Genomic DNA, 21,699 nt, shown 5'->3' on the forward strand with positions numbered 1-21,699 from the left:
CGAAATTATCCCAAACATCTGACTAGATTTAAGAATTTTATTTTGAAATGGGTTTCACGGCTGCCTTAACCGTAATGCTAGAAAGAAACGCGACCCAACTCTAAATGATCGCTTGTGTCTGATTTTCCCCCCTCTTAAAACGAGGTTGACAGCAAATTGACAGCACTGACAGATCGGTGAGTTTAACTTGAAACTACACGGTAGCTCACTAATTCAGTGTCGCCTTAGACTTTGCAACCGCGTGGTTAAACTCGGCTTGTCAAGTTCACTGCTAACGATCTTAGCTCGAAATAGATCAAGGTCTCTTGCAATATTTTTTATAGCCTACACCAGTCTGTCAACAGAAGTCGCCTGTCACCACCACCATGCTACCTGACAAAGAAGACTGCCCCTGTGGGGCACACATGTCTCCCGCAGGAGAAGAGCCTTCTGTCAGCCTATTCAGAGAATACCTCCGCCTCAAGACAGTCCACCCTGAACCAGACTATGGTGAGCCTGAACTTGTTGACTCATGACAAATGTCACCCAATTGTCAAAAGCGACCTGTCTGGACTATATCAGGTCGTTAACTGAGATCCTACTCGTTTAAAGTATAATTAATTCATTCATTTTCTGCACTGCTTATTCTTGCAAGGGTTGCATGGAGTCTATCCCAGCCAACTAGGGGCACCAGGTGGGGGACAAAACCCTGAATCGGTGGCCAGCCAATCTGTCATCGTATACGTTTTCCTGTATTTTATGTTTTTTGATCATTTCAAATTGTGTACGCCAGGGGTGGCCAAGTCCGGTCCTGGAGAGCCCCATTCCGGTCTGTTTTCCATGTCTCCCTCCACCAAAACACCTGAATTAAATCACCTGGATTGGTATCAAGTTTCTGGACAGCTAGCTGATGAGTTGATCATTTGATTCAGGTGTGGTAGAGGAGGGAGATATGGCATAGGGATAGGGGCTCTCGAGTACTAGACTTGGCCACACCTGGTGTAGGCCATATAACAACTTTTCTCATCTCATTTTCTGAACCACTTTATCCTCACTAGGGTCATGGGGGTGCTGGAGCCTATCCCAGCTGACTCTGGGCCAGAGGAGGGGGTCATCCTGAATCGGTGGCCAGCCATTCGCAGGGCACAAGGAGACAAAGGATAACCATGCACACTGAGACCCATACCTAAGGGGAATTTAGTGTCCAATCAGCCTACCATGCATGTTTTTGGAATGTGGGAGGAAACTTGTATTGATGAGTCAACACAACCATGAACGCTCACTGTCTGCTGTTTTCAGAGCAACCGACCTCAAAGAGACAAAAATATTGTTTTTTGAGCTGATATTCACACCTAGAGCTAAAAGAAAAAAACAAATTTCTCTCAGAAGTAAAAACTCAGAAGAATTCTGATTTTAAAGTTAAAATTCTGACTTGTGGCCACGTTTGTGGATGGCCCCTGACTTGTCAAGAGAAACATGTGCGCATATGCTGGATCAAATTGGATCCAGTGCTTGGACATAAGACTGGGTGATGGTGGAAAAAAACTAATCAGAATTATTTAGATTTGTCATAATGTTCCGCGGCCCGGTGGAGCGAGTGGTTAGCGTGTCGGCCTCACAGCTCTGTGGTCCTAGGTTCAAATCTAGGTCATGTCCACCACTGTGGAGTTTGTATTTTCTCCCCGGGCCTGCGTGGGTTTCCTCCGGGTACTCCGGTTTCCTCCCACATTCCAAAAACATGCATGATAGGCTGAAATGAGATGAGATTAGATGAGAGATAATGTTCCTTGGAATTTCCTTGGAATTTTCTTGGTTGCCTTGTGGTGTAGTGGTTCACTCGCCTGACTTTGATGTGGGTGTGAGTCGGTGTGGGCTCGATTCCTGCTGGTGGCAGTATAATTGTGAGTATGTATGGTCGTTTGTCCCTCTGTGTACCCTACGGCAGACTTGCGACCAGTCTAGGATGCAGTCTACCTTTTGCCCGATGACCGCTGGGTTAGCCTCCAGCAAACCCTGCAACCCTTTTGAGGATGGGCGGTATGGAAGATGAATGAATGTGATTTTCTTGTTACGTGTACTTCTCATGCTCTATGCACCAAGTCCACATAGGAGCAGTGTGATACACACATTCATTTATTTTTTAACAAAGTAGCAAGTCTTTACCAGGTTAGATTTTCTAATTATCTCTGTGTTCTGAAAGTGTTGTGTTCGAAATTTCATTATTTGGAGGTGTTCATTAAAAAGCGTGACTTGATGCAATATGAGTTCAAGGTTTCATAAGTTAATTGTGCCTTTTATCCAAAATATTAGAAACTCCTAGCGTGATGCATGACCTTACTTGACTCAATCACAGACCACTAAAGGAACCACATGCTAGCTAGTAAAATGCCAACGTGAAAGGGACAGAAACATTGCTGCACCTCTATAGTTCTAACTAGCATGTTTTTACATATGAACTACTGCCATCTTTGCATATTTCACGTTACATACCTTCCCTCTTTGCTGTCAGGAGGACTTTGAGTTGTTTTTGGTTATCCATAAACCGTGTACTTACCAGAAGACAAGATAATGTTACAAAAACCTTGACTGATAGCACTTATTATCTAATCTTTGCAGATGAACAATAGGTTTGAATCAAAACTTTAATCGGATTAAGGATCTTTGAAGAAAAACATTAGATGATGTGAAGTTCAAGGTAGTTACATTGCAACTTGCATAGTGTGGCGCTGTAGCCTCTGTGCCAAAGGATCACAGTTAGTTACAGCTGAACAGCTATTTATATGTTCTGTTTGTTGGTTATGTTATGTTGTCTATATATGGCAGTGTACATTAAATTAAAAAAACACTAGTAATTGACATCTTCAGTAAAAAGATGAGCCAATTTATTTCAGTGTATAACAAATCATAATAATAATAATTGGACATGAGCTTTGTCATCATCATTGACTCGACAAAAGCCTAATTGTCATCATACCCAGCTGCGTATGACGAAATCGGTAGTGCTTCTCCATAAGGTGCGCTTTCCCGGCAAAAGGCCCAAAAAGTGATAATTTCAGACTTGTTGGCATTCTGCCATGATGGATACATCGCATCATCCCCGAGCGGATCACTTACCTCTCACTGTCTCCTCACTTACCTTCAGTCAGCCAGTAGGAGGCAGATCACCGCCCAACGGCTTTTCATGTTACCTCACCCCGAAGTTATTACACAGAAGGGATTGTGTGTCGTGCTACTGCAAGTTTGGAGTCCTGATGGATGTGGCAAAAAATTGTCCTTAAGCCTATTTGTCCGTACTTTGTGAGACCTGTAGCGTCTGCCAGAGGGCAGCAGCTGGAACAGGTTGTGACCAGGGTGGTATGGGTCCCCGACAATGTTCCTGGCTCTGCTGAGGTAACGAGGGCTGGCAATGTCTTCCAGCGAGGGCAGAGAGCAGCTGACGATCTTCTGGGCAGTGTTAATCACTCTCTGCATGACCTTTCTGTCTGCTGCCGTGCTTCCAGCGTACCACACTGTAATGCAGTATGCCAGGATGCTCTCCATAGTGGCTCTATAGAAGGTTACCTGAAGCTTAGTGTCCAAGTTGTTCCTCCTGAGCACCCTGAGGAAATGGAATCGTTTCTGGGCCTTCTTCACTACTGCCGTGGTGTTTGTAGACCAGGAAATCATAATATGATCCTGAACCTTAGAACCAAATTTAAAATGCACGTTTAAAAAAATCACTAATTTCTTTTAATCTTATCTCTTTAGAATTTAGAAATATTACTATTTCCTAATTACTACTTTCCAGTTTTGGGGGAGAAATACATTTCAGTAAGAGTTTTTGTTGTTGTTGTAATAGGATAGGTTTCACAGAATTAAAGGCATGGCAAATTAATGAATAGTAAGGATTCACTGCCCCTAAAAACAAAACAAAACACAAAAAAATGGAACACGTGTTAAACTCTTTGTTCTTCTTTTATTTGCAGATGCTGCTCTGAGATTTCTAGACAAAGTTGCAGTGGAACTTGGATTGCCCATGAAGAAGATAGAGGTGTTTTTCTTCCCAAAAAAATAGACATTCAGAAACCTTCCATGCCTCAATAAACATACTTTTAAGTTGCCATTAAAGAAACAAATATATGTTGTATATTGGCTGCATGTCTTGTAAACCAGTGGTCCCCAACCACCGGTCCGTGGACCCATACAGGTCCGCGACTTACCTAGTGATGGCCCGTCAGAGTAAAAAATATTAAGGTTTTCAATCTCGCCCTCCTACTTGAAATGAGACAAGTTGTTATAATAATAATAATATATAATTGCTATTATGCTTGGGACTTTTTTTGCCGTCGTGTCGCCCTCCCCAGAAAGCTTTACCGGTCCGCGGTGAGAAAAAGGTTGGGGACCACTGTTGTAAACAATTAGCAGTTGAATATATTTGCATACTCAACATTGGTACCATTCAAGCTTTTTAATGGGATGACAAAATTTTATCATTAGACATATTTTTTCTAAAATTCATATAAAAGGAATTAATAAATTAATACGTAGTAATTTTTAATTCTTTTTGATTTTTCATTAATTCATTTTCCAAACCGCTTATCCTCACAAGGGTTGCAGGGGGTGCTGGAGGCTATCCCAGCTAACTGGGCACCAGGCGGTGGGCACCCTGAATTGGTGGCCAGTCAATCGCAGGGCATAATCTTTCATGCTCACACTCATACTGAGGGGCGATTTAGAGTGTTCAACAAGCCTACCGTGCATGTTTTTTCGATGTGGGTGGGAACCAGAGTACCCGGAGAAAATGCACTCAACCCTGGGAGAACATGCAAACCATTTGATTTTTTTATTGATTAGAGTTTCTCCAAACACATTTCAAATATTCCTCCAAGGAGACTAATTATTTTTTTTCTCGATTTCTTAGGTATGCCCAGGCAAAGTTGTGTCCATTATGACCTGGCAAGGAACCAATCCCAACTTGAAATCTGTTTTATTGAATTCCCACACAGATGTTGTGCCAGTTTTCCAGGTACTATAATTCTTGCCCAGTACCATTGTTTGACATGTATAATTACAGAATGTCATTTCCCCCCGCAGGAGCATTGGAAATATGATGCTTTCAGTGCTTTCAAAGATCCAGAAGGCAACATTTATGGCCGCGGCTCCCAGGACATGAAATGTGTGACAATACAGTGGGTAGAAAAAGACTAGACTACTTAGCTACATAGAATTCATAATTGTGAACTGTTGTCGTAAAACATGAGAATATTCTATATACTTCCCCTTCTGACTTCAGTCTTCTATCTCTAGGTACATTCAGGCTGTGAGATGGCTGAAGGCTTCGGGACAGGAATTGTTGCGTACTGTGCACTTAATGTTTGTTCCCGGTAAGTGTTTTAATCTGTTATTTCTTCAGATTTTGCCTAATCTTGTATGTCACATAAGAAAGTTCTTTATGAACGCAATGCAGTCACGTTGAAAGCCACAATCAGAATTGGTCCGTAAAATGTTCTAGTCCAGGGCTGGGCAAATCGGTCCTCGAGGGCCGTTGTGGTTGCAGGTTTTGGTTGCAACCGATCCAGCAAAGGCACTTTCACCAATGAGATTTCTGCAGACAGCAAGAAGCACCTGACTGCAATCCACTGATTGTACTTGCAGGTCACCAGATTAGTGAAAAGGTGGCCTTTTTATGGGTTGGAATGAAATCCTGCACCCACTGCGGCCATTTGTGGAATAGTTTGCCCACCCTTGTTCTAGTCAAATATTTTTCCCCCCTAAACAGAGTCACCTGATTTTAAGATCCGACGGTGTTCATTTGACATTTTGTAACTTGGATTTTTTTGTATCTTGGAACAAATGACTCCCCATCAAGGCTTAACATGAATATTTTGTATGGAGAAGTATTCATTCGTAAGTTAGTTGAGTAGTACTCCCCCTGTATTCAGTGTAACATAAATATACTTTAAAAACTCAATCTTTCTCATCCGGTTTCAATTCTCTGAAAAGTTTGTGATTGGCCCCGATTTCCAATTACGTCATCAGATTGAAGACATCCCTGGTCCTTGAGTTTATTAAATTAGTTAGTTTAGTTATGATAAAAACATTGATAGAATTTTATGTTGATCTCTCAAACTGCTGTTAGAGGCAATTTAAAAAAGCAACCTTTCCTGTGGATGCTGTTTTCAGAACTCCTAAAGCAGGGGTCTCAAACTCGCGGCCCGCGGGCCAACTGCGGCCCCGGGACAATAATTTGCGGCCCCAGTCTTAATATGAAAGATTAATGTTCGTGCGGCCCGCAAGATTGATATGAATGACACTTGTTGTGTTCGGACCTGAATGAACCAATCACGGTGAGGTATACGGCTCTGGAGGGCGGGACATCGGCCGGGCTGTCCAGTGCCTCGCTCACTCACTCACTCATTAATTCCTCCAATCAGCTGGGCGGAGGAGAAGCCGTGAAGCCGATCACTCCGCTTGGCGCGCACAGTCCTCCGCTGCTCTCAGCATAGAACTGAATGAGGCGCTATGATCCGTGATCCAGCCTGTGTCTGTAGCCATTTCCGCGAGTGAAACTGAAACTTAACAGTAAGTGCATTAACATGACACTTGAGAAATTCAGAGAACTGCCGTAATCCAATACGATCGGAGAGCGAAAGTGCACATGCGCCACAGACCCACGCGACTAAAAGTTCCCATAGATGTCTCTTTCAAAGCCTGCCGTGAAGAGAAAGGTTGGTGATGAGCACAGACAGTTTCAAGAAAAGTGGGGAGTGCAATATTTCTTTGTTGAGCACAGGGGCACCCCGATGTGTCTCATTTGCACTGAAAAAGTTGCGGTGCACAAGGAATACAACTTGAAACGTCTTTATACTACGAGACGTGCTGAGGAGTACGAAAAATACCAGGGAGATGAGAGAGCCTACCAGGTTGCCAGTCTTAAAACACGTCTTCTGAGGCAACAGGATTTCTTCAAGAAGGCTACCAAAGACAGTAATGCAGCAGTCGAAGCTAGCTACGCCGTTTGTGAGTTGATTGCTAAAGGAGGAAAGCCATTCACAGAAGGTGAATTTATCAAAAAGTGCATATTACAGGCTGCACATTTTGTCTGTCCAGAAAAGAAAAGTCAGTTCAACCACATCAGCCTTTCTGCCAGCACCGTGGCAGAGCGCATTTCTGACCTGTCAAGTGACATTTATGATCAACTGTGTGAGAAAGCACAATGTTTCAGTGTATATTCAGTGGCTCTTGATGAGACCACAGACATCACAGACACTGCCCAGCTCGCAATATATGTCCGTGGTGTTGATGACAATTTTGAAGTGATGGAGGAGTTGCTCACAGTAATTCCAATGCATGGCAGACCACCGCTAAGGAAATATTTCACCAGCTGTGTGATGCCATTGAGAATGCCAGTTTGCCATGGAAGAGCTTTGTTGGAATAACAACCGATGGCGCCCCATCAATGACAGGGAGGAAGAATGGACTGGTAGAACTTGTTCAAAAAAACTGGAAGAGGAGGTTGTGGAGGAGGCCATAGCTCTGCACTACATTATCCATCAGCAGGCCCTTTGCAGCAGATGCCTGAAGTTTGACAATGTGATGTCTGTCGTTGTGAAATGCATCAACCAAATCAGATCCAGGGGGTTAAAGCACAGAAGGTTCTGTGCTTTTTTTTAGAGGAAATTGAGTCAGAATATGGGGATGTGCTCTACTTCACTGAGGTTTATTTCATATTTTTTTGTTAAAAAATAAAGATATTTGATAACGTTGGAATGTTTTATCAGCGCTTTTCTTGTGGAAATCCTGATGCGGCCCAGTCTCACCCAGACTCTGCCTCTAGCGGCCCCCAGGTAATTTGAGTTTGAGACCCCTGCCCTAAAGCAAATTTACCGGTACAAACGTTTTGACTTTCATGTTCAGGCCATCAAAAAGACAATTACCATATTTTCACGACTATAAGGCGCACTTAAAAGTCTTAAATTTTCTCCAAAATAGACAGGGCGCCTTATAATCCAGTGCGCTTTATATATGGACCAATTTTAAAATTGTTATCACACAAATAAATCAGTCGATGCCTTACAATGCGGTGCGCTTTATATATGGAAAAAAATAAAATGTGTCATTCATTGAGGGTGCGCCTTATAATGCGGTGCGCCTTATAGTCGTGAAAATACGGTGCTATAATTTGCCTGGATACAAACAAATCATCTGATGCTTGGACTTAAATAAGGTCGAAAGAATATAAATTCAGTTTTCAAATGAAATGCATTTTGATTTGACTATTTTATTGACCCTTTGTGTTTTAGATGAGGAGGTTGGAGGTAAAAAAGGCATGGAAGCATTTGTTCGGCACCCAGACTTCCAGAAGTTAAACATTGGCTTTGCCCTGGATGAAGGTTATTGGACAACACAACAAGTTAACATACATTAACTGACCATATTTTGCCAAACAGCTCAAGACAGAAAGTTCCTAGAAAAATCGCCAATGCTCATGGTTTTCTACCAGTTCATTACACGCAATTAAAGACAACCGTCTAGCTGAGAGTTACATGTCTAATCCAAACAGACAGTATTTTGTAATCCTCTATTGAGACTGCCTGACTTTTCCTACTGCTCATTGCATAATCACCATAATAGCGGCATAGCTGTCCTTGCTTTGCTTCCACCAGATGGACTTCCCGGCTGTTAACGAATTCCTTTATCAGTTGGAAAGATGAATAAACTCTACCTACCGCCGATACCATTAGATAAACAAACTGTTGACCAAGAAACCATCATGAGTTGCAAAACCAAGTAGAAATGAACACACAAAAAAATAAGATCACAATAAGCAATACTAGTAGCACCACCACTGGATGATTTGGTTAAGGATACATTTGAATCTTTGATATGCAACCGTTAAAGCCTATAACAGTGCTCACCAGTTTTTTAAAAATTATTTTTTCATTAAAAAAAAAAGTTATAACTACAAATGCTGTCAACTATAGAATGTAATCATCAACATCAATCAATAAAGACATTCAGTCTTTTTCCGAGGGCGGCCCGGTGTTGCGAGTGGTTAGTGCGTCGACCTCACAGCTCTGGAGTTCTGGGTTCAAATCCAGGTCGGTCCAACTGTGTGGAGTTTGCATGTTCTCCCCGGGCCTGCGTGGCTTTCCTCCGGGTACTCCGGTGTCCTCCCACATTCCAAAAACATGCATAATAGGCTGATTGGACACTAAATTGCCCCTAGGTATGAGTGTGAGTGGGCATGGTTGTCCGCCTGGAGACAGCTGGGATAGTCTCCAGCAACCCCCGTGACTCTAATGAGGATAAAGCGGTTCAGGAAATGAGATGAGACTCTTTTTCCATACCGCTTATCCTTACAAGGATTGCGGGGAGTGCTGGAGCACACAGCAGCCAACCACAGGCACCAGGCGGGGGCACCCTGAATTGGTGGCCAGCCATGGGGCAAAAGGAGACAGAACCATATACCTTAATTTCTAATTATATACCTTAATTTCTAATTTGCTAACTTTAATCCAAGTCAGGTTTACTTAATTGACACCCATTCACTCAAACAAATGACAGTATGACAAGAGGCCTTTAGCTTGAAAGGAACTCACCACACCTTTAGATGACTTCTTTGTAGGCAATACAAGACAATGCAAGAAAAGTTTTTCAATGCTAATTTTAGGACTTGGGCCAGAATTTGGACATGCCTGAACTAAAGCATGCAATTTGTAACAGCCTTCCCTCTAGTATCGTTGAAATACTTGATTAAATGTCTATTTGAAGTGTGTTTTGTAAGAGATAATTAAAGCAACTTGGTAGCCGTGAGCCATTTAAGCAATTTCAGTCTCCGTTAAAGTAGAATGGCTTTATCATAAAACGATATAAATGTGTGATTTAATAATTATTTTTAAAAAAAGAGCTTCCGCTCTTTCATCCTTAGCCTCCAACTCATTTACGTGATTTCACTATTATCGCTCTCTTCCTTTTATTGTCAGCTAATTTTAAAGTAATATTTTTTCATGGAGATGATTTACTACCCGAAGCCCTATTTCAATTTTAAAATGTTCAGAAAAGGAAACTTTTTTTTATTCCCAAATTGATATTTTTCTTAATTTGGTAAAACACAAGCATTATATAAATTGGGCTGAGGGTCAGATAGGTAGGCAAGAAAGCTTCCCACACAATATTTAGAATCTACTTCTGCAACCCTTACGAGGATGCGCGGTACGCATGATGAAAATCAGTAGATGGGTGTTTTTGACACCCTTTTAAAGTGGTTTGTCTTATTGATTTGATGGTGTGTAGATAGTACATTGTAACTATTTTTTCCATACCTGCGTTCTAGGTCTGGCCAACCCTGGTAATGCCTTCACTGTCTTTTATGGGGAAAGGAATCCCTGGTGTGAGTAGAAATACAAACCTTAATTTTTAAAAGAAATCATTTTCAAGCAATCTAGTGAATGTTAAATCAAAACAGTGCATGATATTTTTTAGGGATTACCATCCACTGTCCAGGCAGTCCTGGTCATGGCTCGAGGTTTGTGGAGAACACAGCGGCTGAGAAGCTGGTGAGATTCTGAGTTTTTGTGTCAGCAATTGATATAACAGACTAGAACAATGGGGAGAACATGCAAACTAGAACAATCCTGGTCTTTTATTTCTCTTTTACAGCGCCATATCATCAACTCATTCCTGGGTTTTAGAGAGAAGGAGAAACACAGGTAAGAAGTAAAGAATATTGTAGTTGCACTTATTTTGCCCTTTTCATTTAAGCTGTACTGTAACCCATAGGTAATTGTGGGGATGCACTCCTCTGTTCAAATCGTGGTGCAATACAGATATCATAAAAATATATATTATGTATATGTACAGAGGGGCACATAAGTATTTAGTCAACTACCAATTGTGCAAGTTCTCCTACTTGACAAGAGATCAAATTAGAGAGGCCTGTAATTGTCAACATGGGTAAACCTCAACGTGGGGAAAAAAAACCCAGAAATTCACATTGTTTGATTTTTAAAGAATTTATTTCCAAATTAGAGTGGAGAATAAGTATTTGGTCACCTACACACAAGCAAGATTTCTGGCTGTCAAAGAGGTCTAACATCTTCTAACGAGGTCTAATGAGGTCTACACTCGTTACCTGTATTAATACCATCTGTTTTAACTCATTATCGGTATAAAAGACACCGGTCCACAACCTCCGTCTCTCACACTCCAAACTCCACTATGGCCAAGACCAAAGACCCGAAGTACACCAGAGACAAAATTGTAGACCTGCACCAAGCTGGGAAGACTGAATCTGCAATAGGTAAAACGCTTGGTGTAAAGAAATCAACTGTGGGAGCAATTATTAGAAAATGGAAGACATACAAGACCACTGATAATCTCCCTCGATCTGGGGCTCCATGCAACATCTCACCCCGTGGCGTCAAACAACAAGAACAGTGAGCAGAAATCCCAGAACCACATGGGGGGACCTAGTGAATGACGTACAGAGAGCTGCGACCACAGTAACAAAGGCTACTATCAGTAAGACAATGCGCCGCCAGGGACTCAAATCCTGCACTGCCAGACGTGTCCCCCTGCTGAAGCCAGCACACATCCAGGCCCGTCTGCGGTTCGCTAGAGAGCATTTGGATGATCTAGAAGAGGACTGGGAGAATGTGTCATGGTCAGATGAAACCAAAATAGAACTCTTTGGTAGAAACACAGGTTCTTGTGTTTGGAGGAGAAAGATTACTGAATTGCATCTGAAGAACCCCATACCCACTGTGAAGCATGGGGGTGGAAACATCATGCATTGGGGTTGTTTTTCTACAAAAGGACCAGGACGACTGATCTGTGTAAAGGAAAGAATGAATAGGGCCATGTATCGAGAGATTTTGAGTGAAAAACTCCTTCCATCAGGAAAGGAGTGGCTTCGTAAGAAGCATTTCAAGGGTCTGGAGTGGCCTACCCAGTCTCCAGATCAAAACCCCATAGAAAATCTGTGGAGGGAGTTAAAAGTCCGTGTTGCCCAACGAGAGCCCCACAATATCACTGCTCTAGAGGAGATCTGCCTGGAGGAATGGGCCAAAATACTAGCAACAGAGTGTGAAAAGCTTGTGAAGTTACAGAAAACGTTTCGCCTCCGTTATTGCCAACATAGGGTACATAACAAAGTATTGAGATGAACTTTTGGTATTGACCAAACACTTATTTTCCACCACGATTTGCAAATAAATTCTTTAAAAATCAAACAATGTGATTTTCAGTTTTTTTCCATATTGTTTCTCTTGGTTGAGGTTTACCCATGTTGACAATTATAGACCTCTCATTTTTTCAAGTAGGAGAACCTGCAAAATTGGTGGTTGACTAAATACTTATTTGCCCCATTGTAAGTATGTGTATATATACATATATACACAGTGTTTCAAAAGCGCATCTTCCACTGTCTCTCTTTTGAAAGAAAAAGATTCTAATGGAATTGCTAACTCACCTATTCCGGGCGGGGGACACCCTGAATCGGTGGCCAGCCAATCGCCGTGGTGGCGCACTTTCACCTTGCCACCTGTAATTTAAATAAACTCTGATGGGGATCTACTTTATTGGTGCAAATTGTGTGCTGTTTAAGTGTTTTACCCTGGCCATGTATTGTTATTCTAGGCTCGACACCAGTCAGTGTTTTACACTAGGTGACGTCACCACAGTCAATATGACAATGGTGAAAGGGGGTGTGGCCTACAATGTAATTCCAGCTGAAATGGATGTCAGCTTTGACCTAAGGATACCGCCAACAGTAAATCTACAGGTTAGTGTTCAACTCATCATCTGTAATTGATGGCGACAGATGTCCTATCCCTTCTGTCTAGCAGTGCTCATTTAATGACATTCAATATATATATATATGGACCAATACTAAAATTGTTATCACGATAAAATTAAATAAATCAGTCGATAGGACAACTACGGCAAGCAGCCACCGACTCTACTATTTCCCGTAGATAAAGTACTGCGCAGTGACTGCTGGGATATCGAGTTCTTAATACACCCAGTTCTTCAATACACCCAGTTCTTCAATACACCCAGTATGATCATTTCGGCTGTATTTACAAAAGAAATCCTGCCGCTAGATGTTGGCGTCAACAGAGCATTCAAAGGTAGACACCGAACTATATATATATTATATATATTAACTCTGAGCTTGCCGTCATTCCCAGAGGCTTGAGAACTACAAACGCTGGACCCGCCGTTTTGGAAGACTCATTTGTGCAATTGTTTAATTCGGACACAGAAAATGAGGACTTTGATGGATTGGTGGGTGATGATGACGTGAGTAAGTTGTAAAATGTCTAAATAAAGTACAACCCAACTCAGTTTTGCTTCCGTTGCCTTTTTAAAAACGTGTTTTAGCGTGTGGGTGTAGCGTGCAAGAACTATATTTCCCAGCAGTCACTGCGCACCGGAACCCGGAAATAGGCTGCTTCCGGTAGCCAGCACTATTGCGTTTCGATGTTCATCCATATATAATATATAATATATATGCGTCTAAAAAACGGTGCGTGCTTTGTGTGTTTAAAATACAGAAATAGCACTCGTTACTGACACTGCGGCTAAAAATACGATGCGCCGAATAGTCGTGAAAATACGGTATATATATGTCCGTGTGTGACTATTCAAATTAACACGTTCCTTTATCTCGGCAGGAATTTGAGAAGGTGATCCAGGGTTGGTGTAAGGAAGCAGGAGATGATGTCACATATGAATTTGCTCAGGTTAGGGTGCAATCCGCTCGGATTGAGAATTGCTGTGGCGAGGAGCCTCAATTGGCTTCCACTGTTTTGTCCAGAAACACATGAACCAAAACATTACATCCACGCAAGAGAGTGATCCCTGGTGGAGTGCCTTCAGCCAAGCCTGCAGAGAAATGTGAGTTTCATATTTGCCCTATCAACATATCAATCCCTGGCTCTGAGATTTCGTGCACTCAATGTATGATTAGCCAATACACTACCCAACCACACAATTTGAAAAGATTTATGTTAAACACAGGAAAGATCAGCACTTTTAAAGGTCCAACTCAGGAATTTGAAATACTTAAAAAAAGTATACCTCTTTACATGTGCCCTTTTATCCTGGAAATTTACATACTTGGTTTTATAATTCTGGATTAGGCAGCAATGTTGTTTAGATTTATAAACATTTGTGTTATCTGTCCTTTTAAAATATACCATTTTAAAACATACAATTTTAAAAGGTGTTTTTACACTATTGGTCATTTGTACTTGAAAATCGCATTAGCCACACTTGCCATAAAGAACAAAACAAAGGCCTTCAATTTTGAACAATATCTCTTTTATTCATTTGACAATGAAATACCAATAAATAGGAATAGAAAGAATTTATTGCAAGTCAAACAGTAAGAGTTCGAATTTACTTCTTAACATTCATTCTTTTAATTCATGTTGTCATACGTTGACAATGTTAATGTTGCTGTTAAATATTCATGAAAAGGGAAATATTCCAAACTGTAAAATTTGGAATTAGGAACATTTTATGATAATTAACTAGAAAGTAAAAAAATTCAAAGTAATTTTATATCTTTTAATCACAGTCTGGTGAACTTAACCAACCAAGCGATGGCCTGTGTCTAATTTATTGATTGATCTCGGCATTTCATGTTTTACCAAAAATGCAGTTGATAAACGTCTGTTCTTCTGTTGTGTTAAAAACACTGCCTCAGGGATATCAAACTGGAAAAAGAGATATTTCCTGCTGCTACAGACAGCCGTTTCATTCGAGCTGTGAGTATTTACTGTCACTGTCCTTTCAAATGTTTTTTTTATTTGTTACTTTTAGTTAATTGATTCTACTGAATGTCCTTTAGGTGGGTATTCCAGCCATTGGATTCTCACCGATGAATCAGACGCCAATCCTGCTGCATGACCACAATGAATATCTGAACGAACAAGTCTTCCTGAAAGGCATTGATGTATACAAAAAGCTCATTCCAGCTCTTGCCAACGTAGCTGTCACTCCATCTGACTGTTAAGTGCTATTTTTTTATGATTACCAAAACCAAACTACACTAATGTATCAAAAGTTCACAGATCAAGCCATTGGCAATCTTGATTATTTTAAATAATCCTCAGGTTGTAAATTGAATTACTGTGAAGACATTCTACTAGTTAGGGTTTGTGTGAGTGTGTGTGTGTTTGTCTCATCTCATCTCATTTTCTGAACTGCTTTATCCTCATTAGCATCGCGGGGGTGCTGGAGCCTATCCCAGTTGACTCCGGGCCAGAGGCGGGGGACACCCTGAATCGGTGGCCAGCTGATCGCAGGGCACAAGGAGACGGACAACCATGCACACTCACACCCATACCTAGGGGCAATTTAGAGTGTCCAATCAGCCTACCATGCATGTTTTTGGAATGTGGGAGGAAACCGGAGTACCCGGAGGAAACCCACGCAGGCCTGGGAGAACATGCAAACTCCACACAGGTGGACGTGACCTGGATTTGAGCCCAGGCCCCCTGAGCTGTGAGGCCGACGCACTAACTACTCGCGCCCATTGTGTGTTTGTATAGTCTTAAAAGACCACCATCTTCCTTGACGATATGGTTGTCGGACTGTAGTTAAGTAAATGAAGTACACTTTTTAAAATCAGATTTTTACCACTTCGATTTTAATCAATATATATCATCACAATGCTCACATTTTGATTATTATTTTTTTGTCATACTGATAAATGTGTAGCGAAGGTTTCTGATGGCATGAAGTGACGTTAACCTCCTGCTTTTTTGCTTTCAAGGGCAGGCAATAAATCTGTCAACACAGCATATTCACTATTAAGCAGTAAAATGACCATTTTAACCAAGACTTTCAACACTTTCTTTATTTTAATAAATAAATGCCATTTAAAACTGATTTTATTTTTGAAACGCAAGTTTTTGTTGCATTTTTGGGGGTGAGATCCGACTTTTGCAAAACACTTATTGGCAGTGTATTGTGGTCCAGCCGAGTTCTATCACCTGTGAATAGAAGGGATCCACTGTATGAACTAGCGCATCATTCTTTTATGTTAATTATTTTAAAACATTTTTAGTTAGATTTTTTCACATAAACTACTACTTATACATTTCATTTGTAATGTACCTTATTTTTCAGACTATTAGTCGTATTTGAGTATAAATCACACCAACCAAACAATGCATAATGAAGAGGAAAAATATATATAAGTCTCAATAAGTTGCATTTTTGGGAGGGGATTTTTTTATTTTTTTAATCAGAACAAACATGTAAAAATAAGAATAGTAGAACGGAGACCAACATGCTAAAAAGGCATCACTTAGCATTACTGTTTTTTCAGAGAACTAGGGGGAAAAAAATCAAAACAAAATTTTAAAAAGCCTGTCAGTGGTTGTGGCAAACTATGAAAACTAATTTGAGTTACATTTCTGGAAGATACAGTATTTATTCGAGGTAGTTGCATCTAATCTTGAAGTACTATTTTTAAACTTCTTTAGGCTCAATTAATTTTAGATTTTCACCTGGAAAAAAGTTGTAGTAACTTTAATTTTATAGTTCTCTCAATCCAGTTACACAGTGTTTAAGTTCCAACTGTATACTTTTTGCCAAGGAGAAAACACATTATTTTTTAACACCATTTACCCTGCTACACATCTGTATTTTAACCCATTAGCTAACTTTAAAAGCGACATACATCATGTCAATTTAACTAGGAGGGTCTGGCCGTGATTAATCACCACTCTTCTGTATATACTAACCTTCTCTTTATTGTTTCATAGATGTGCATTTGTTCGTGACAGTCCATATTTACGCCATTGGGTTTAAGTTAAAAGGTACTACTACACAACTTCAGGAAAAGAACACACAACATAATTTACCTTATTCTAATGAAAGCAAAGCTAGTGGCTTCACCATACTTTATGATGCTGTTACCTGGCTGTATAAATGTAGTTAATCCGCATCGATGTTATCGTGTGTAGTGGTTGAAAAATGTCCATCAATTTTATTTTCAAGGGTTTTTACTTAACACGTTGTCCACATTCACAGTTCAGCTCCCTTGGGAGATAGAGTCCAATTAGTGTTTTTTCTTTTCTTTTTTGCCTCTCCAAGGGGGACTGGCAGGAAGGTTGCACAATCATAATTAGTCTGAGCTCTCCCCGGGACATGGCAGCTGCTAGGTTGACTTAAAGCTGAACCCACATCTGCCCCAAGCAGGCAATAGATAAGTACAGTTATCAACTTGCTTCATGAACATGTGGAAATAAATCTTAATTTATCAAGGAAAGGAATAAGGCAAAGTATGCAATACTTTATTTCAATAAATCTCCTTACATTTTCTTGGGAAATCTCGATAACCTATCACCAGTGGGCTATTTTTAGAAGAAGCCCAAAGGCTACTCGTGTAAAGAGCCCCTCACCCCTCCTTTTCTTCTCCCACCAGTCATGTCATGTAAACCTCAGAGGTAAGGTCAGGTCAACACTTCTAAGCGTGTAGTCATGACAATTTAATAGGATTTCATACAAAAAAGGAATTCACCATTGCAGGAGAGGTAGGCCGCGAGAGCGAGGTTTAGAGCTGCCGAGAAGTCTGCGAGCACTGGGAAGCCACGTGCAGAAGTACCAGGCCTGGAACGAGGAAGAGGGTTCGGAAAGCGAGAGCAAAAATCTTAAGCCAATGAATCACAAATCATGAAGACTGACTACAATGAATTGCTACATGCGAAAGGCTGGGAAGCCGGCAAAGTCGATCAGGTGTCAAGGTGGCGCGCTGAACTGGTTTAATTGGACACGTGAAGTTATTTGTGTTACGATCGCGCTGAGACGTCGTGGCGCGGTCAGAGGGATTTGGACCCAGTAGCGGGGAAGCAGGAGGGGACGAGGCGAATTGTGCTCATGCTAATAACTTTAATGACTCAAAAAAGCCTTACAAAATAACAAGGACTTGTATATCCCAAAACGAAACAAAACCGGAGCATGGAGAACAGTACCTTTGCAGCGATGTATGCAGTATCACGCAGTACGATCTGACAATGAATACCAATTCAGTCGTGTTTAAATACACACATCCGGAAGTAATCATGAATCACTCGCAGCAGCTCGAACCCAACGGCAGGGCAGGAGGGACAAACGAGCTGCTCCTGACAGTTTGTCTGCAACTGCTGTTTCTCCACCTGCAGAGTACGCAACTTCAAATTAGGTTAGCAAAATATGTAAATATTGCCCATATGAGAGTCAGACCAAGCTGACAATATAAAACATAAACACCCGTCCAGTCGAATCCAGTCTCCTACTTTACCAAGATACAAATATCAAGGTGAAATCTGAAATCTGCAGCATACTTTACATTCAAAACTCATCTCATCTCATTTTCTGAACCGCTTTATCCTCACTAGGGTCACAGGAGGTGTTGAGCCTATCCCAGCTGACTTTGGGGACACCCTGAATTGGTGGCCAGCCAATCGCAGGGCACAAGCAGACAAACAACCATCCTTGCTCACACTCATACCTAGGGGCAATTTAGAGTGTCCAATCAGCCTACCATGCATGTCTTTGGAATGTGGGAGGAAACCAGAGTACCTAGTAAATACCCATGCAGGCCCGGGGAGAACATGCAAACTCCACACAGGGGGACCGACCTGGATTTGAACCCAGGTCCCCCACTGTGAGGCCGACGCGCTAACCACTCAGTCGCCAGGCCCCCCACATTCAGAACTGAATGCATCAATAATAAGTGTTTCTGCCAGCAAGGGCAAAGGTAAGAGTATATTTTTTACACTACTACAGAAAGTGGGAGTCTATTACCAATGGGGTTCAAAACATAACTGACTTAATATTGTTCCAAGTTCTACTTCCCAAATAGAGACTAAGCTTTCGCTTGGATTTTTTAAAATGCTGTATTTTGTCTTTGATCAGTGATTTCTCTTCATGAATCTTGTTTATACCTAAGAACATGTCAAAAAACATCATAGCGAGGTCTTATTTCCACGCTCTGTATGTGCTGATTGTGCATGCCGAGAGGAATTCCAGCTTCTGCACCACAATTTTTCTCTCATATTGTAATAAAGCTCTCTCAGCAATTTCTGCCATCTAATCTATATTCATGAACACTGGAAGGACTTATGAATATGATTCTTTCACTAGAAAATTCATCAATGCCAGCAATTGAAAGACAGGCATTTTTCAACATGATTTTTCCCCCCTCCCCTCCTTTGACAGTCAACAAACGTGACAAAGCTTATTTGAATTATTTAACATCATGACATATTTATTTGTAACTGAACAAAGATTTGCTAATGGGTACACTTATCTCTGTATGTTGTAATTCTTTAGAACAAGAAAAGTAAGAACACTTGGGGGGGATACGAATTGGACTCCAATTATTATTTTAAAAACTTATTGAAGAAATCTTTCCATCTTTTCAACCCAAAGTTAACCTATTTTTCTATCCGGGATAAACATTGTAGCTCTTATGTACGTGATGTATAGCTGAAGTCAAAAATCATCGCAGCGGGTGTATGCATTTTCTTGCGGCTCTACAGCAAGAATTGAAATGATGACTTATTATCTAATATTAACTCCTTAATTCATCCATCACCGAAAGTGTGTTGTTGTTGTTGTTGTTATTGTTGAATGCAAAACAAACAACCATTAAGCCAATGAATATTGAGTCCTACATCATATTCATTATGTTATACAAAGCTGTACTGCATTAGGAAGTCTAACGAAGCTAACAGAAATAGCAATGCTCAATTTGTTTAACAGCGAGGTGTTAAAGTACATTGATCACATGTATATTATATCTGTATTTATATGTATTTATATTCTTTAAAAAAAAATACAATTCTAGGTGATAGAGTGGTTAGCACATCCGCCTCACAGTTCAGAAATCAAGGGCTCAACCTCTGGATGGTTCCGGCCTTCCTGTGTGGAGTTTGCATTTTCTCCCTGGTACTCTGTAACAAAAACATTCATGGTAGGCTGATTGAACATTCAAAATGCCCGTGGTTATGAGTGTACATGTTTGTTAATCTCTATGTGCCCCCGATTGGCTGGCAACCAATTCAAGTTGTACCCGTTGTTGGCTGGAATACCCTCCACTACTCCACTCACACTGCTTGGATAACAAATGAATGAATGGACTACAATCCAATAATCACCTTTTGAGGTCTCAATTTACTCGGCAACGCTGCAAAATTTACAAGCATTCAAAAAGTAAAGTACTTTTGTGTCTACAACATGACCCTTTCAATCAAAAGGTAGTACTATTTTCTTTGAAAAAATCCATGCCCCAAGATTGCCAATTTCGTTTGAAACAGCCATTGTGTGCACACTTCTTTTGTACTGGGGGTAGTACCCAGAGAAAACCTACGCAGGCGTGGTGAAAACATTCAAATTCCACACAGGAAGATTGTAACCCGCCAGGGATTGAACCCTCGATCTCAGACTGTGAGGCAGACATGCCAACTGCTCTTTTCACCATGCCGCCCAACTCATATATTCATTCATTTTCCTTACTTATCCTCACAAGGGTCACGGTGGGTGCTGGAGCCTATCCAAGCTAGTAACAAAGGGCGCCAGGCATGAGACACCCTAAAATGGTGGCCAACCAATCACAGGGCACAGGGAAAACCCACACAAACCCAGGGAGATTGTGAAAACTCCATACTGTAGGGACCCGCCTGAGAACGAACCCTCAATCCCAGAACGAACCCTCAATCCCAGAACTGTGAGGCCAACGCGCTAACCACGCCCCACTCTGATCCGTCCATCAAAATTGACCTTTCTTTGAGCATCTGTAAATGTATTTTTTAAATCATTTTACATACATCTTGCAATGGAAGCTTTGTTTTAAATCTCCCAAATACATCATCTAAAACACTATGTTCCCAGATTTAAGGAACCCAGCTGCTCCTTACGGCTCTTCTATGGAAAAAAAGCGAAATTTATGCAAACCCCACGTGGCCCCGTAGTTATAAATAAAGACTCAACTTGATGCTTCGCTGTTGCCTGGCGAACGCGCTCTCGTCCATCAGCTGAGGCGAGGGGGGGCTGGTGCTCGTGCATGCGCCGGCCTGCGCGTGAGCGTCAGAGGAGGAGGTGGTGATGTGTATGTGGGAGCCGGAGCAAAGACGCTGCAGTGTCTTGGCAGCTGCATTGTACTGTAGTGCATCTCATCGCCCGCGATGCCTTCACGGCAAAAGCCTTTCTCCTCCCCCGCGTCCACTCTTGAAGACGCAGAGATGAACTCGCTGTAAACTGAGACGGACACCGGTCAGCTCGACAGCTCGGACCTGGTCCCCTCCTCCCTCCTTTCCTTTCTCTCCATCCTTTGCCTTCTTCCTCGCATCCGTCCATCCAGCCGTCGACCCGCGGATTTGAATGGAAGATGGCGAGGGGCGGGAGGTGTCTCAACGGCGTCCGCTTGGTATCTCTGCAGATCATCTTGATGCTCGGAGGCGCGGCGTGGCCTGGCTCCGAGGGACTTACCTTCCCACAGCAGTACACGTAAGTGAGCGCCGTGGGGCAACTTCCGTGCTTGTCCGCTTCAACTGACACAAAACACAAGCCTGACGCTGTAATTAAGATCTTATGTAATATTTTCACGGTGATGGTGATTATACAGCAATGTGTGCATGTATGTGAAAGAATGGTCTTTAATATGGACACTATAAATGCAGCAAAATAGTACAACATATCACATTCGTTTACATTTCACTGCATCAAGTGTCATCTCTT

At 41.5% G+C, this 21,699-nt stretch overlaps 2 protein-coding genes and 1 long non-coding RNA gene across 5 annotated transcripts in view; 2 read left to right on the forward strand and 1 right to left on the reverse strand.

Moving 5' to 3' along the window:
- The first annotated feature begins 70 nt into the window (after window positions 1–70).
- Window positions 71–15,861, forward strand: LOC144075443 (aminoacylase-1A-like). Of its 3 annotated transcripts, none has more exons than XM_077602446.1 (15): window positions 71–176; window positions 324–489; window positions 3,945–4,009; window positions 4,880–4,984; window positions 5,053–5,147; window positions 5,266–5,342; window positions 8,262–8,351; window positions 10,295–10,351; window positions 10,444–10,517; window positions 10,621–10,670; window positions 12,598–12,742; window positions 13,638–13,706; window positions 13,781–13,860; window positions 14,675–14,735; window positions 14,819–15,861. In XM_077602446.1, the coding sequence occupies exons 2-15, from the start codon at window positions 366–368 to the stop codon at window positions 14,981–14,983; spliced, it is 1,257 nt and encodes a 418-aa protein (XP_077458572.1). In that variant the 5' UTR covers window positions 71–176; window positions 324–365; the 3' UTR covers window positions 14,984–15,861. The 3 variants fall into 3 exon arrangements, with proteins under 3 accessions (XP_077458572.1, XP_077458574.1, XP_077458573.1); XM_077602448.1 differs by having other exon boundaries at window positions 81–176; window positions 334–489; XM_077602447.1 differs by having other exon boundaries at window positions 81–176; window positions 345–489.
- Window positions 15,862–17,258: 1,397 nt separating this feature from the next.
- On the reverse strand, window positions 17,259–21,514 carry LOC144075445 (uncharacterized). Its single transcript, XR_013300558.1, has 2 exons — window positions 20,790–21,514; window positions 17,259–18,134 (listed from the first exon to the last, which is right to left on the reverse strand). It is a non-coding gene; the product is annotated as an uncharacterized LOC144075445 (long non-coding RNA).
- The window catches only part of cacna2d2b (calcium channel, voltage-dependent, alpha 2/delta subunit 2b), a 41,994-nt gene continuing 41,270 nt past the window's right edge, over window positions 20,976–21,699 (forward strand). The window contains exon 1 of the mRNA XM_077602450.1: window positions 20,976–21,468. Within this exon, the coding sequence (XP_077458576.1) occupies window positions 21,350–21,468 (119 nt within the window). The 5' untranslated portion in view covers window positions 20,976–21,349. The remainder of the gene's footprint in view (window positions 21,469–21,699) is intronic.

Source organism: Stigmatopora argus, chromosome 6, assembly GCF_051989625.1.
Source record: "Stigmatopora argus isolate UIUO_Sarg chromosome 6, RoL_Sarg_1.0, whole genome shotgun sequence".
Classification (NCBI taxonomy): domain Eukaryota; kingdom Metazoa; phylum Chordata; class Actinopteri; order Syngnathiformes; family Syngnathidae; genus Stigmatopora; species Stigmatopora argus.

Bases quoted from the DNA above. Each gene is read 5' to 3' on its own strand.
- LOC144075443 (XM_077602446.1), top strand. From the start codon at position 366: ATGCTACCTGACAAAGAAGACTGCCCCTGTGGGGCACACATGTCTCCC. The intron at 8,352-10,294 runs GTTATTGGACAA...CCTGCGTTCTAG, and splicing joins TGGCTTTGCCCTGGATGAAG to GTCTGGCCAACCCTGGTAAT. The intron at 14,736-14,818 runs GTGAGTATTTAC...AATGTCCTTTAG, and splicing joins ACAGCCGTTTCATTCGAGCT to GTGGGTATTCCAGCCATTGG.